Source organism: Temnothorax curvispinosus, unplaced genomic scaffold (genome assembly GCF_003070985.1).
Source record: "Temnothorax curvispinosus isolate PA1 unplaced genomic scaffold, ASM307098v1 QBEX01012569.1, whole genome shotgun sequence".
NCBI lineage: Eukaryota > Metazoa > Arthropoda > Insecta > Hymenoptera > Formicidae > Temnothorax > Temnothorax curvispinosus.
This window is the reverse complement of record NW_020222349.1, coordinates 47,165-62,650: the sequence shown is the minus strand read 5'-3', so window position 1 is coordinate 62,650 and position 15,486 is coordinate 47,165. Positions and strand designations below refer to the sequence as shown.

The window sequence follows — 15,486 nt, the reverse complement described above, 5'->3', positions numbered from 1 at the left end:
AACGAACAGAGAAAAGAGAATTGGCCGCTTGGCCTCGATTCTTGAATTTATTCGAAAGAGAAACATTGTTCATTTAGCTGAATTTCTTGCACGGTTCATCTTTTCTTCTTTTCTTTTTACGACAGAAAAGGAGAAAAGATGAACTGTGCAAGAAATTCAGCTAAAACAAACGGGCCTAAAGTAAAACGCGTGATCGCTCTCAAGTTCCTCTCTGGCGTAACCTAATCAGTACGGAGTTTGAGGATTTAATAAATAAAAAGTAATAATCTTTCTTATTAATAAAATGTCTTATTTATATATAAGTGCTAAATATAAGTAAAAGTTATTAATTTGTTAAAGCTATTTCTGAAAAATCTGACCAGACTTTGAGAGCCTATTTTTACCATAGGATAAAAAAGATTCACATAAACATGTATGTCTGAAACAACTAATTGCATTTCAAAAATTTCAAGAGTGTTCGATATAGTTTGTAATAAAATACTACGATAATAATCTTTGGAAAATTGTTCAAAAAAACTAACCTAATCATTAAAATCGATATTCCCATAGTTGTTCTAAATATATTTTAATATAAAAAAAACCATATTGTATTTATTAATTCTTTATTATTACAGTAATAAAATTGCATCTAAAAAAAGAAAAGAAACCCGCGAAATGTATGATATAATCAGACTGTGCGTGAAATGTTTATCTAACATATGCTTATATATTATCATTTTAACACATGTCAAAGATGGCGGTATGTTTTATACAGTACGAGGAAAATTATATTATACATGGCGATGAAAATTCTGCCGTGCGCAGAAGTCAAAGCGTCATTCGCGAGTCTAGTGGAGTATGTCCGAATGATAAGAATTGGAAATGAGAATCTGTTATGCTACGTCACGAGTGATGCTACGTTTGAACGTCATTGAGCGTACTTCCGTCGCGCTAACTTTTCCAGACTTGCCGGTCGCGGAAGAAACGCTGGGATTTGGCGTGGGGCTCTGCGACAGGGATGCCCGTTCGTCGTTGGATTTTTCGCGTTCCAGTCGTTGCTTGCTAAACTTGCCCATGCCAGGTCGGTAAATCTCCATCGCTGGACGATCCTACAATTGATTGTCAATAAATATTCTCACTCAAATTAAGTAGTGTGTTAATGAGATTGATAGAGAAAATATAAATCTTATGTACAAGCATCGAAACCAAGTATAGGTTTTATGAATAATATATCATGGAAAAAAATATAGATTCGCGAAGAATTAAAAAAAGTAATTGAAAAAAAAGAATACATTCCACGTTTGAGAAAGTATGTTTACTTTACATATGTATCATAAACCCTTGACGCTTTTTTTTTACATGCAGAGACATACTATTGAATGATGCAATTTTTACCTGATGTATGCACAAATTACACAATACATAGCTCTCATCTTGAGATACTGATCAAATCAGTACTAAAACAATTGCTTGTTGAGCAAAAGATCCTAGGGTTTAATTTAGGGAATTTATCTTGCATATATGTATAGCATTAAAATTTTTGAATGAAAAAATATTCTACCGTGATAAAAACAAACCCAAAATATATATTTTATTTCAAAATTACTGCGAATAAACAAATTGCAATATTGCGATTATTTCCTTGAAGAAACTTTCAAACAGCCTTTCTCCAAAGATGGACAAGAGACTTACAACACTTGCCCGTAAAAATTGTGATTGTAACGAAATTAATGAGAAAATCAAAGTCCATGGGACTGCAGTTATTACATTGGAGAGGCTTAATTCGGGCTATAATGTCATCGAAGAAGCTCTTACGCTTACCTTATTTCGTATCCTACGCTCCAATCGTGGATCTTTCTTATCTTTTTCTTTTTCCTCGTTATCATTCTTCTGGAGGTTACTTTGGCCTCCTCCATCTAACGATTTGTGACGCCGTAAGCAATTGCCATCGCCTGCACCGCCTTCGCCGCTACTTTCGAGAGAATTACGCCTCTTTACAACTTTCGATTCCTTATCTTCGGAATCGTCCTCATCGTTGACATCTGTGCAAATGTGTTCGTTACATCATGTTACATTTGTCACAAAAATATTCGTGCACAGATATCCTCCCTCGTTTATTTAGCGGATTTACAAAATCGATTCTGTTGCGTTGCTAACTAGATAGACATTCGTCAAAATGGGTACTTATTTTACGACGGGAGTAGCTCTTATCTAGTTTTATATAAAAGGACGTTATTAAGTTCCTGAAGATGTTGGAATCAATAACGCTAAAAAAAATGAGGGAAGAAGTAAATTCTCTTGTATGATAATTATACGAATAAACCTTTTTCACCTGCATTGACTGAACCGTTTCCTTCTTCCACACTATCCTGGTAATTCTGTACCGCATCCATTGTTATCCTATCCTCGGCAGTATTATGTGGCTCACATTCGTTGTCTTTAGCATGCCTTAAATCGTCTCCATTGTATACCGACTCTTTGCCGTTTCCAGTTTCCTTCTCCTGTACGATATCATGTTCCTCCTTCGCTTTCTTTGAATTTGTGTTGTCGTCCCCGTTGGCGTCGGCAATCTGTTTTTTCGTTTCTGCCAACTTTTTCTTCTCTTGTCTCATTTTTTCATAACTTTTTCCGCGTCTTTCCTCTACCTTTCTGTCTCTGGGCTCCCTAAACTCTTCCTTCATCTCATACCTTCTGTCGTCTCGGAGATCGATCCTTCTCTCCTCTCTTTCGTCGCGTCTTCCGTAAGGCTTTTTCTCATCGTATCGCCGTTGCTTGATCTCTCTTTCCTTATTCCTATCGTCAACTCGCTCTCTATACCCTTTAATGATAGGTTTAGTTTCTCGATCTCGCATTGACTTCTCTCTTATTTTCTCGTCTCTTTTAGTTCTATTTTTCAGCTCCTTCGGCGAAAGTTTATCCCTCTCCTCTTTGTTCTCTTTATCGTCTTTGCTCGATTCTTTATCCAAATCTGGATTCCTTAAAACCTATAAAAAATTAAATACTGTGCATCTATTTTAGAATATCTATGCTATTAATTTAATATGGTCAGTATCAGATAAACATTTGGCCTGATTTTTGTGTTGATGCCCATTATTCCTTTTTTGCCGCCTGCGGCAACGGACCATTGGACAAACTTCTCAAAACGTGAGGGGACAGTAGTCAGCGACATGAAAATCAGGCCGAAATATTTATCTGATGTCGATCACTGTTCCAATGTAGTTTATTGCCTTTTATCATCTTACAGACTTTATGCCGTTTTGCGCATGTTATTTACTTCTTCATAACGCTTGTCTTACAACGAAATATGAGCACACTATCAAATATATAAATCAGATCTTTTTTTTTTTTAAATTCTCTTCAAAAATTGGGTACAGATTAAAACAGTTACAAAGTATCCTATATATGGATGTATGGAATTACATAAAGTTTCAAGAAAACCATAAATATAAAATTAATTGCGATAAATATGCGATAAACACTCCTCTCCCGAGAGCCACCATCAAACCAGCTCGTCAGCATCAATTTTTCCGTCTGTCTCACGATACAGCAGTGGATCAATTCACAAAGTTAAATCCTGAGAGCTCATTCTCTCTACACGCCGCATTGACGTAACATACGATTCTTTCGGCGTAAACATTGTACCACAGCTTTTTGCAGGTCAAAGTCAGGAAGAAATTCGCGGCTACTAGCGTAAACGAAAAGAATCTCAAATATATTCTGGCGCATTAAAGATTTCAACGGAGAAAAATATGAGTTCTTTCTTTTGCTAATGAAAAACTTTCTTACATGATCGCCTTTGTAGAAACAGAAATAAGTTTTGCAGTTAACTTGATTACTGCCAGTTAAATATTGTTTCTTGACATCGAACATGCTTCTAATCGGTTTTGTCTTTTTAACGTGCTCGTAAAACCTTTCGTGAGTCTTATAAAATTTCCCTTGCACCCGTTTGTATAAAAATCTATTGAGGAAAACCTCTTCTCCGTATTTATATGTACTTCCGTTTTCGACAAAGCATTGAAAGAACGAGTCTTCAAATTTGACATTTGTGGGGTGGTGAGATGTGGGAAAATTGGGTGATTGTTCGTCTTCCGCATTATATATATGCTGCAGATGAAAATCAATATTTGGTATCAGCAAATACAGTAAAGAATGACATATACGCAGCACGAAACTGGTCTTGATCGAATATTGGATTAAGAAATAATTACAAAGCAAAATGGTTATTATCCCATAATATTCCATACTGTATTTGTTGCCAGTTGATGTATCGATTCGATTACTCTTACCTTAGAAATAACAGGATCGTCTTTAGTCCTCCGTCTTTCTATATCCCTCCGTCGCCTCTCTTCACGTTTTTCATCCCGAAGACGTTGTTTCTCTTGCTTACGAAGCTTCAAATACTCGAGCAGTGGAGTTGTCGTGATCTTCTTCACTGTATCTGTACAGTACAATCATTTATAATTTTAAAACTTTTCCTTTATACGCATACATGTATACGCATATGTAATATGTATACATCTCTTCACTTGAATATACACAAAACGAAAAGCACTCACTGTCTGGTGGTTGGTAAGAATACTCGGTTTTCGATTGGGCTACACTTGAATCAATGTCCTGATTTTTTAAATTTTCTAAGAAGCTTATGTAATACGGGTCGCTCTCAATGGTGCCGCATTTGAGATCCTTTTTCTTGCCCACTCGTTTCTTTGGTAATCTTTGAAAGGGTGCAAACTCCACTACTGCGGGATATTCCACACCTTTAGAATCTACGAAGACGTAGTTATCGAACTTCTCCCGAAACATGAAGATGTCTTGTTGCTCCATGAAATTAATATAGGCGCGACAAAACGCAAACTGGCCAAGGGACATGTCAGCCTTTACGAAGTACATATAGTCATGTTCCGGCAGCGGAGAAACTTGCTCTAAGAATTGATCTTGAGTCATTGTTGGGGGCAACCTTCTGATCACCACCTAATCCCAGTTAACAACGTAACATTATTTCGTATACACTTCACAAAAAATATTAGTTTAAAAGATATAACTTCAGGTAAAAATGTATAAACACCTTAAGTTTGTATTTTCTAAGACAATTGATCTCAACATTAATATATCAATTACCATGTCATATGCATTGTTCATATATGAATGACACTTGTTTATGAAAGTATCCCATCATTCAATACGAGCAATATCAAAATTTCATTTTAAAAACCCCATTTCTCCCTGATGTTTCATGGCAAAAAAATAATAATAAAATTATAAAGAAAAACATATTTAGTTTTCCGTGAGGTTTTCATAAAGTTGGAGGTCATTCATATATGAATAATGTGATAGTATGTTTAATCTGAAAATAGTCATCTAATTTTTTTGCGTAAACAATTATCTGGAATATTTTTTACTCCAATTAAAAGTCATTATTATTAACTATATATTGTATATTAGATATTGACTGTTTTACAACTTATTAGTGTATGAGATATCTTGAAACCATGTATATAAATTTATCCAGTATTGCCTTAAAAAGTAAGGAGAAATAAAAGAAAATAGGTATGGATTTACAATCCATAAAGGAAACTACTGTGACTGAGCTTTACTTTCTCGCTGCTGGGATGCAGCAAGAAAAAAGTGATTACTCCTGGATTAAAGAATTACTTTTCACACAAGCTACTTAAATATCAGTATTTTCTTTATGTCTCTCCAGTTAGCGAAGACTGAAACATCTTCAACAACTCGTCACATAGGCCTATTACATCCATTTATCATTAAACTTTTATTCTGAATCTTTCTCTATGTATCATAGTCTAACAATAATGACCTATTGAGTATTTGACCTGATTCTTTTAAATATTTTAAGTCACACAACTGTCCATTTAGGTCATACATACTACAGATGGTACCTGATGTATAATCATTCCATGTTTGTTAATTGTACATGTAACATACCAATCAATAAATGAAATATTTTATGAAATATAATATGTCTGCTTATATACTCAAAATATTAAACAACCTGTATGGTAAAGTTCAGGGTGGAATACCAGTGAAAGAGATACATATAGCATGAAATGTACTAATGTTAAGGGGCTCGAGCGTTGTTTAAAGAATGTTCATTGAGCTTGTATAACTCATATCTTTGTTCAAGCCTGAGATCATTTTACGCTTCAAAATTTCACTTAGATTTAAAATCCGGCCGGTTCTATCACCCGAGTTATTTGACATAACCTATGTCGCGTCTCTGTCGTTAGAAAACGTCGGGGGAAGCCATAAAAAATTGTCCTGTCGCAACGAGAGAAATTCGCGTCCGTTATCGGGTCCGGGCGAACCTTTGTTATGGGACGACATTTTTCTTTCTTGTTATCTTTGGCCTTTCCGACATCCGACGAAGCGGTCTGCGTGTCGTTCGGCACGGAACAGCTGTCGGTCTGCCCAGCAGTAGTCCCAGCACCCTCGGACTGCTGCTGCTGCTGCGCTTCCTCGGTCATTCTGACTCACGACACGCGCTCGCGGTCACCCTCCGAGATTCGAGGAACTTTCGTTGCCGCGCCGGACTTGCACCGGTCCAAAATATATGTCGTACAATTTTGCCCTCTCGACGATCAAACGAAGGACGTTTGATCCTCTCCGCGTTTACGCGATTATCGCGGCCATCTTGGCTCGATCCTGGCGCAGTCCTGGCACGAAGGAGAAGACCAATTGGCTGCGTTCAGCAGACACAACTGTTGAGATTGTCTTATCAACACTCTGCGTTGATTGGTTGGTTCTAAAAGTAAAAGCCAATCACGTTCGAGTGTTACTCAGCGGTTTAGTCTGCTGAACGCGCCCATAGGCTCGCGCAAACAGAACGGACGGAAACGCTTGCCGCGCGGCAAAAGTCAACGTGATCAGCCAATCAGGTTTTTTCGTGAAGTTGATTGGTCTCTTCCCGCGCGACATAAGTGTCACTTCGTCATAAACCATGAAGTTGTCAGCTGTTTGGACAAATTCAGTGGACGCGCTTTGCGGGAGATATAAAAAAATCACAAGAAGTGGCAGAATAAATTGTTCCTCTGATGAAACAATTTCTAACATTTTGTCAAAAATTTTCTAGGAATTTCTCATATTTTAAATTTATGAAAAATTCTAAAAAATATATATGTCAATTTCTCAGATTTTCAGAAATAACTGATGGATAAGAATTTTCAGAAAATATATTTCAGTATCTATATGAAATTTCTAATAAATTGCGCAAATTTTCTCATTATATTATTCAGAATTTGAAATATTTATGAAATATATGTTTTAATTAATTTGTATAAAAAAATCTGAGAAATATTCTTCGAAAAAATCTTGGCGATTCGCAACTTCTGCCAGAGGTCGCGTATCGTCTCCGCGGATGGTCCGCCGTCTCAGCGCCGCCGCGCCGCGTTCGGCGCGTTCACGACGATGCGCGCTGACGGGATACAGGATATATGGCGCGCGCGTCGCGAGGGGTCGCGTCAGTCGCCGTGGGGCCGCTGCCGGACCGCCGCAGTTTTCGCGCGGGGCGGGTGTTGTCGTTGTCGCGTCGCAACTTTTCGCGCGACCGAAAGAGAGAAAGGTTGGAGTTACCGTAGGGGGGAAGCTCGTCGTGCACGGAGGACCGCGCGAAAATGCCGCCGAAGAAGCGGGAGAAGGATCTCGACGGGCAGAAGGGACCTCGTATGGATCAGATCCAGGCCGACCACGAGCTCTTTCTGCAGGCCTTCGAAAGTAAGCGAAAAAAACATCACCGCCGCCGTCGCGCCGCGGCCTTTACACCTCTTTGCCGCCTATCGGCGGCCGCGCGTCACCCCGTGTCCCGTGTCGCGATAAGCGGTCCGCAACCTCGTCTCCGGTCACCCCCGCGTCGATACCTCCCCCCTTCCCCTCCATCCTCCTCACCCTCACCCTGCCTGCGGAGGGCGCGCGACGCCCCCGCGAACGTCGGGGGGCCCCGCCGTTATCTCGCCGCCGCGCGCCGTCGCTGGCCGTCGCGACCGGACCTAACCCTATCCGCGCCGAGTCAACTGGGGCGCCCGCCGTGGCGCGCGACCGCGCGTCGGTTCGCTCTCCGCTCCCTCCGCCGCTTCCGAAACGGACACCTGTCATCGCGCTCGCCTGTACCGAGCTGCCGAGTCCTCTCGTCGGCCCCGTCGCGCGGACGTTTCTTCCTCTCGAGGAGGAAGGAATTCCTTAATACAATCGTACGCTACGTACACCCCCTCTCTCGCGGGAAATATATGCGAGGGAAAAAGAAGGCTGAAATCTTTTTTCTTTTTTTAATTCGCGCGATTTACAAGAAATCGGAGAAGGCTTACAAATCGACGCGAATTAAATATTTCATTGCGATCAATCGTATTGCAGAGAGACGAGAATTGAACAAAGATATGGAAATGCGCGTTTATTTGTCACGTTGTCATGTCTACGCTCGCTATGCTTTGAAATGTTTTTCCTAAGATGATGAACATGAAATGTGTAGACTCTGCTTTTGCGATTACCCGTGAGAAACTCCGAGAGTTCCGAGACGTTATTTTTATGAGGATGAATAAAAAAAAATTATGGGATCAGAGGGGTTTAACCTGCTAGCGTCGTAACAACTAGGGTTGCAGGCGTCTCAAATAATTTTGAGTCAAACCCGTTCATCACCTCCCATTTGATACCTGATTGAAGGATCGTGTCTCGGCTTGTTTCGGGCTACCTTTAAATCCTACGAGACGGTTTTTAAATTTGAGAAAGTGAATTGTCTCGCGGCCATCTGGGGATTCTATCCCGTACTAATGATATGGACGTGAATGAAGTTTTATTTCTGACGAGAGCAAATGTAAAATTGCCAAGTTACAAGCTTAATTTTTGCCAAGTTATATAGTTATCATTATATGTATGTATGTGATATAAACTTATATTTTTTCTCGTTTGTTTTATACACTTTGTCAAAATCCGAACTAATCTAAAATTTTATAATAAATTAAAGAAAATAAATTAATTGCGAATAATGCGTTTAACTCATTCATGTACATGTAACAATACTGCAAATTGGCATGAAAATTGGCGAAGAAAAACTATGAAAAGAAAACAATATTTACATTGTGTAACTTTAAATATCTTATTTTTTCAGAACCAACGCAGATTTACCGGTTCCTCCGCACAAGAAACCAAATTTCAGTGAGTAGACGATATCTTCTTTGTGTTCTTGGTTTGCTTGTAATTTTAACTTGCGTTGCCCTCAAAGCGTTAATTATATTTTGTTCGTTTTTGTTATACGCGAATGTATAATTTCGAAATTATGGTGTATCAATAGTTTTTAACGTAACGAGATATACGAAAGTAAATAGTCGTAACGATACAAGCTTTGATGAGGTAAGTTAAGATATGTTCCTTTGACTCATTGTCAGTTGAGAAGTTGAGATATTGCCTTGATCGAGGTTTATATTTTCATATGCTTTTTAAAATGTCTGCATATGTCTCTATATGTAAAATTTTTATGGTATGGTAGGTATAAAATATAAGTTTAATTTAAGGGATTATCCCACTTTGACGGCCCAAAAACTAGGCTATTTTTAACAATTTTTTTCACAGTAAATACACCATATAATAAATCTTTTTGGGATTTATTAGGGCACTCCTAAATAACACCAAAAAATGTTTGTCATAATTTAAAAAATTTTTTACTTTATCGTTTTTACAGCGTCAAAATAGGGTGTCAAAAAAGATGCAAGTCCGCTGCGTTGATCAGTTTTTTAATTCAGGCTTACCTGAAACAAAAAATCAAAAAGATTCTTAATCTGTATGAGTGTCGCTACGTTCCGAACTAAAATTAATAATTTTTGTTTAAAAGTAACAAAATGTATTTTGTAATGTAAAAAGTAAGATAAAATAAACATTTTGACCTGATTTTAGTTCGGGACATAGCGACACTCATACAGATTAAGAATCTTTTTGACTTTTTGTTTCAGGTATGAATGAAAAAACTGATCAACGCAGCGGACTTGCATCTTTTTTGATACTTTATTTTGACGCTGTAAAAACGATAAATGACAAAAATTTTTTGGTGTTATTTAAGAGTGCCCTAATAAATCCCAAAAAGATTCATTTTATTATATAGTGTATTTACTGTAAAAAAAATTGTTAAAAATAGCTGGCCGTCAAAGTGGAATGACCCCATAAGTTATAAATATTCAAATTATTTAAGAATCGCAAGCTGATTTTCCTTGATCGATGGATGTATATTGAAATTTAATATTTCTTTTTAGCCAATATTTCTATACAGAAATTTAACGTATATGCGGCAACGTATGTCCAGAAGTCACAAGTCACGGCGAGGATTTAAGGCCGAAACAATTCTGGATAAATTACTGAAAAAGCAGGAACAGAATTGCGGTGTTCGCGGATACATGACTCTTACGTTTTTAGGATTTTACGATAAAAGAGGTACGTCTCGATTACGCAACCTTTTTTTCCACATATATCTGAAAATATTTTGTTGATACTTGGTGAGACGTCTCATGTGTAACGATGATGTACTTCTTAAGGTTGTAATGTATAATTGTAGTTGAAGTATCGCAGGAGCCTGTCAAAGTGGAAACATTGTTGCTGAAAATCTGCCATAAGAAAAGAAAAGACGTTAGCTCGCCTGTCATGCAAGTAAGTTTGGTACCTGATAAATTAAAAATTTTTTTAATAAAAGAGACTGATTTAGTTAAGTTAAGTTTTCCATCGAATTGATTCTCGATTAAGATATGGCATTTGTTTAGGTTTCAGTCGGTACGAGTGAGGTCCCAATCAATCCTTCCGAGAGTCAGCCTCCATCGAAGGCATCCACGATTTCCATACCCAATGAATCCTTCAGCTTAAATAACGGTCATATAGCGAAGACTTATATGCTTTTGCTCAGGGTTTACTGCATGTCTAACAATGGCTGCCTTATAACTAACTGTGATTTAGAAGGTAAGGGCAACAGTTAATATATTAGGATATATTACAAACGGTGTCTTTTTGCAGAACCAGCTCAAAAGCGTCGTAAATCGTCCTTGGGTGCGATAAAGGTCAATGGCGAAGAAGTGAAACAGTATGGCTCGGAGCTTACTGTGTATGACAAGCACAATCGATGCCTGTTGACGGACGGCGAGTATGAGTTAGGTTTGCAGGAAGTACAGACCAATGTTAGATCCAGTCCTAAGAAACATAGTTCTTGGGAAACTGTGGCCGACATCAAAGACTGCGAACCGTTCGACATGTTCAGGCAAGGACCGACGTTAAAATTCCGGCTCAGTTGGACGATGGAACCGAGCAACGGTCTGGTGGATAGACCGATGCCGATACCTCCGATACCGAGCGGCGACAATAAAGAGAATCGATCGGCCAATGGTCAGTTCTCCGATATATGCACCACATTACACGGAAACGTAGCTTTAAACGTTTACCGTTATCTTTTCAGCTGGTTTCGAACGTTCATCTTCCGTAAATCACAATAACAATAGCACAAATAATAATAATAACGCAACACTGCCAACGCCTAGTCCGCTAACGCCCTCGTCGAGAATTAGCATCTCCAACGAGAAGGTGGACGCTAACGGAACTCAGCAGATAGTCTATCAATTTTTGTACAACAATAACAGCCGGCAGCAGACAGAGGCCTGCGAAGATCTACACTGCCCCTGGTGCTCGTTGGACTGCGGCAAACTGTACTCGCTTCTAAAGCATTTGAAGCTGTGTCATTCGCGATTCACATTCACATACGTGGTAAGCACACTTTACATTTACATTATTTATATGTAACAAGTACAGTTGGAACATTTACACATATACGATTTACATATATCGGCATCAATAAAAAATATTGCACATTTTTAATATTTCCAGGAAATTATCATTTTTTAAATGTTATTTTATCAGCGAGTATTTCAGTAAGTACTTAGGCGGTAATAATTATAACTTCTAAGCAATCAACAAAATTTTCACCGATATGTACCTGGATTCTATGTTTTTTACAAAACCTTATAGATATAATGTTCCTGTAAGATTTTGCAACTGCAATATTTTCCATTGATGCCATTGATATATGATAATCATACGTTTGGAGAGAAATAAGCAATTAATTTGATTGGATAAAATAAATTAAGAGATCTATTCTCTATGCTGTGACATTAATTGATTGTGAATGCCTCTTTTTTGCAGCCAATTCCACAAGGTGCCCGAATTGACGTAGCAATAAACGAATGCTATGATGGTTCGTATGCAGGTAGTCCTCACGAATTAATTTCACAACCGTCTAGTATACCTTTTTCAAGAACAGGACCAACCAGACGTACGAGCGTGACGAATATCGTGGTGTGCCGTCCGAAGAGAACGAAGCCAAGCCTGTCCGAGTTTCTTGAACTTGACGAGAATGAGTTTGAAAGTCAGAGGCCTTATATCACCGGCCACAACAGGTAAGCGTTGTGGCATGAACAATTACGATAGTTATAGTATAAATAATCTTTTGTCTTCACATTATAAACACGTATACATCCTTTAGACTGTATCATCACACTGTAACTTGCCTGCCTATATACCCCAAAGAAATGGATATCGATTCCGAGGGTGAGAACGACCCTAAGTGGCTGCAAACAAAGACAATGATGATGATCGATGACTTTACGGATGTGAACGAGGGCGAGAAGGAGCTGATGAAAATGTGGAACCTGCATGTGATGAAGCATGGATACGTGGGAGACTGCCAGATACCACTAGCTTGCCAAATGTTCTTAGAGAATAAGGGGAAGGAGTTGCTTATGAAGAACCTCTATCGCAACTTTGTATTGCACATGTGCAGTCTGTTTGATTTTGGACTAATCAGTCCGGTGATACTGTACCAGACCATACAGAAGCTGCAAGAAATCATGAAGGAGGGCGGCGAGGATGGGGATGTGCGTAAAGTGCTGCAGAAATCACACGAGTCTCAGGTGGAGCATTGGATGGCTACAGGTGCGCATGCACATTTAATGTACGACACATCCAAAGGTGGTGTGACGGGCGGTGTTAAGATCAACTTCAACAACGACGGTTCCTCGAGCTCGTCGTCGAACGCCAGGCGAAAGACGACAACCGCCTCCATGCCGTTGGCCTCGCCCAACTCGCAGAATGCCAAGATGCACAACAATATGCATAACATCAGTACGTAAGCACAGAAGCCAACATAACATGACGTGTGCCGTTGCCACCGTCGTCGAGGAGCAAGACTGTCATTCACAATAGTTCGATGCAAAATTCCGTTGTCGGGGCGAATCCCGCCCTTCCATCGTTCTTCGGCGGTATAATCTTCTCCGACGCGGAGCATCGCAAGCAAGATTATGCCCAACGGTGTATTCAATCGGAAGGTATAAGCACGCCGTTTGAGCAGGCGGTCGAACGATCTATCCGCAAAAGTACAAACTTTGTAGTGCAAGTGACGAAAAGTAGCAGCGCGACGCGATCCCGTTGCACCGGTTGTCAATGCAAGCCGGCGAGAGCGCGAGTATCATCGAGTACCAGTGAAAACTGGTCCTGGACGCGAGCATGGCGACGAACAACAATAACGTCGCCGCATCCGCTAGCCAGAAGCCGTCCCCGAACGGAGGTAGCTTCCAGTAGCTACTCATCAATAGTAGTAAGATCGATTTCGCGCGTTTTTAATGCAAATTGCATCTTCTTTTTTGTACAGTATTTGTTGCAAGTAATATAGACAATTATGCAATTGACATTATTGAATAAACCGGATGATTATTGTTTTAACTGTTAAATCGATATTTGAGATTTAATTTAAAGCTTATGTGAATGATTATTATGAATCGAGAAGAGAGATAATAGGGAAGATATCTGGCGAACGAGTTTATTCTGCTCGCCTCTGTGTCGATGATTCCGATTGCGAACAATAAAGCACGATGCTTGCTAAACATGCGAATTTTATCATACTTATTCTTCATTTCTTTTTTTTCTAGTCAGTGGCGGTTTTTTATTATTTCATTTTTTTAATGCTTTTATTTACGTAACATTTCCGGTAAATTCTGGTATATCTGCACAACTGATCTGTGAAACTCATAGCGAAGCAGCTATTCCAAAAGTAACGCAAAATTTCATCATGCGCAATTTTGTATTGTAACAAAAGCGGAGAACAGACGATCTCAGAATTTGAAAATTAATTTTTGGAGGTAATTTCGGCACGATGAAAAAGAATTTCTAGGTTCTGCATGCGAGGCGATCACGAGACATCTTTTTACATTCGATAGATGATTCTTTTATATAGGAAAGCGCGCACTTTATAAGCGGATTAATCGTAGCCGAACTTTATAAACTTTTTATCGCCCTGAATTTAATCATTTTCGGGAATACGCTGAGTAAAAAAATGTTGCGGTTACAATTTCTGAGATTTCAAACGTGTGCATACATATGTATGTATAAAATTATTATATATTTTATGTACATAATATATAACAATTTTATATCTATATGTATATATACAAACAGATATATACACATACATAAAAAAAAGTATAAGAAAACCTGTGAGGCTGTAAATTATACTTTACATTTTCTACATCGAGACGGATCGGTAGAGTGAAAGTGCCTTTTACCAAACCAAGCGCAGGCCTGAATTCGCAGAACGACGATCGACGATATTTAAGAAATATCGAATATTATCATTTGTTGTTATTTCTAAAAGTCGCAGAATTATTATACTCGATTTTAATTAATGAGATTAATCATTCGCAACACACTCGTCTCATTTTTTGGCGATCGTCGTCCTTTCGCGAGCAATTCAGACCTCTCTAGTATATCATATTAGAAATGTTATGAATTTGCGTGTAACATATACAACTTCTACTGCCGTGGTCGTTCGAAGAAGCGCTTACATTCCTTTATATATAATGTCTTCTTTATACTATAGGTAGTCTAATGAAATTTTTTAATCTTAGGATGTGCCGCCGGAGCTTTAAGTTCAACGGAATTATCGTTCTCTTCGAGCGACTTCTAATTCACTGTCCAATAATATTATCTATGGTAGGTTGTAAATAGGAAATTATAAATTACGAAATAAATATGTGGACGTGAGAAATATGTATTATATAATTGTCATTTTTATCACAATCCGAGTATTTTCGCTTTTCCTTTTAATTAATCCTTAAATTATCGTTTGTTATTCGTTACATGAATTCGAAGGATTAAAAGGAATAGATTTTTAGATTTTGTAGCTTAAGTTGAATCCTGTTTTGAAATTGTGCTAAATTTAGACTACTTGATTGTTTTATGTATCGACAAATATAAATGTCCACGATATAATCTTGTTTTAAATAACTTATTTTTTTTATAACTTACATTAATTATAATACTATATTTCATTACTATATTTCGTCAGTATATTTCGTCTACAGAGATCTTAATTTCTTTATGTGGCAACTTTAAGCTCTCTTTCTCTTTGTAATATTAAGAAATATTTTATAATTACGATAATATGTTACGTGTTATCGTAATGTATTATTCGCATATCTAATTAAA

General features: G+C 38.2%; 4 protein-coding genes across 6 annotated transcripts in view; 1 reads left to right on the top strand and 3 right to left on the bottom strand.

The window, feature by feature from the left end:
• Nucleotides 1–585: 585 nt before the first annotated feature.
• LOC112462599 (regulator of nonsense transcripts 3A-like) lies at nt 586–6,647 on the bottom strand. Of its 2 annotated transcripts, none has more exons than XM_025028472.1 (6): nt 6,303–6,647; nt 4,536–4,950; nt 4,266–4,417; nt 2,303–2,963; nt 1,801–2,021; nt 586–1,088 (listed from the first exon to the last, which is right to left on the bottom strand). In XM_025028472.1, exons 1-6 carry the CDS (start codon nt 6,459–6,461, stop codon nt 873–875), a joined length of 1,824 nt encoding a protein of 607 aa, XP_024884240.1. In that variant the 5' UTR covers nt 6,462–6,647; the 3' UTR covers nt 586–872. The 2 variants fall into 2 exon arrangements, with proteins under 2 accessions (XP_024884240.1, XP_024884241.1); XM_025028473.1 differs by having other exon boundaries at nt 2,312–2,963; nt 6,303–6,646.
• On the bottom strand, nt 2,970–4,259 carry LOC112462600. The gene is made up of 2 exons (XM_025028474.1): nt 3,766–4,259; nt 2,970–3,664 (listed from the first exon to the last, which is right to left on the bottom strand). Exons 1-2 carry the CDS (start codon nt 4,219–4,221, stop codon nt 3,662–3,664), a joined length of 459 nt encoding a protein of 152 aa, XP_024884242.1. The 5' UTR covers nt 4,222–4,259; the 3' UTR covers nt 2,970–3,661.
• An 824-nt stretch (nt 6,648–7,471) lies between the features above and the next one.
• On the top strand, nt 7,472–14,448 carry LOC112462605 (polycomb protein suz12-B). 2 transcript variants are annotated; one of them, XM_025028487.1, is made up of 10 exons: nt 7,472–7,707; nt 9,092–9,138; nt 10,227–10,404; nt 10,526–10,617; nt 10,728–10,920; nt 10,975–11,340; nt 11,411–11,715; nt 12,151–12,202; nt 12,269–12,404; nt 12,491–14,448. In XM_025028487.1, the coding sequence occupies exons 1-10, from the start codon at nt 7,608–7,610 to the stop codon at nt 13,134–13,136; spliced, it is 2,115 nt and encodes a 704-aa protein (XP_024884255.1). In that variant the 5' UTR covers nt 7,472–7,607; the 3' UTR covers nt 13,137–14,448. The 2 variants fall into 2 exon arrangements, with proteins under 2 accessions (XP_024884255.1, XP_024884254.1); XM_025028486.1 differs by having other exon boundaries at nt 7,608–7,707; nt 12,151–12,404.
• A 583-nt stretch (nt 14,449–15,031) lies between these two features.
• The window catches only part of LOC112462609 (methyltransferase-like protein 22), a 3,799-nt gene continuing 3,344 nt past the window's right edge, over nt 15,032–15,486 (bottom strand). The window contains exon 8 of the mRNA XM_025028493.1: nt 15,032–15,462. The gene's annotated coding sequence lies outside the window, so the exon portion shown is untranslated. The remainder of the gene's footprint in view (nt 15,463–15,486) is intronic.

Coding starts and splice junctions, on each gene's coding strand:
- LOC112462600 (XM_025028474.1), bottom strand. CDS start 4,221: ATGGAATATTATGGGATAATAACCATTTTGCTTTGTAATTATTTCTTA.
- LOC112462599 (XM_025028472.1), bottom strand. CDS start 6,461: ATGACCGAGGAAGCGCAGCAGCAGCAGCAGTCCGAGGGTGCTGGGACT. Junction 2,964..4,265: donor ACGATCCTGTTATTTCTAAG/GTAAGAGTAATC, acceptor AATTTTTTATAG/GTTTTAAGGAATCCAGATTT. Junction 2,022..2,302: donor AGTCAATGCAGGTGAAAAAG/GTTTATTCGTAT, acceptor ACATTTGCACAG/ATGTCAACGATGAGGACGAT.
- LOC112462605 (XM_025028486.1), top strand. CDS start 7,608: ATGCCGCCGAAGAAGCGGGAGAAGGATCTCGACGGGCAGAAGGGACCT. Junction 10,618..10,727: donor TTAGCTCGCCTGTCATGCAA/GTAAGTTTGGTA, acceptor GCATTTGTTTAG/GTTTCAGTCGGTACGAGTGA. Junction 12,405..12,490: donor TATATCACCGGCCACAACAG/GTAAGCGTTGTG, acceptor TACATCCTTTAG/ACTGTATCATCACACTGTAA.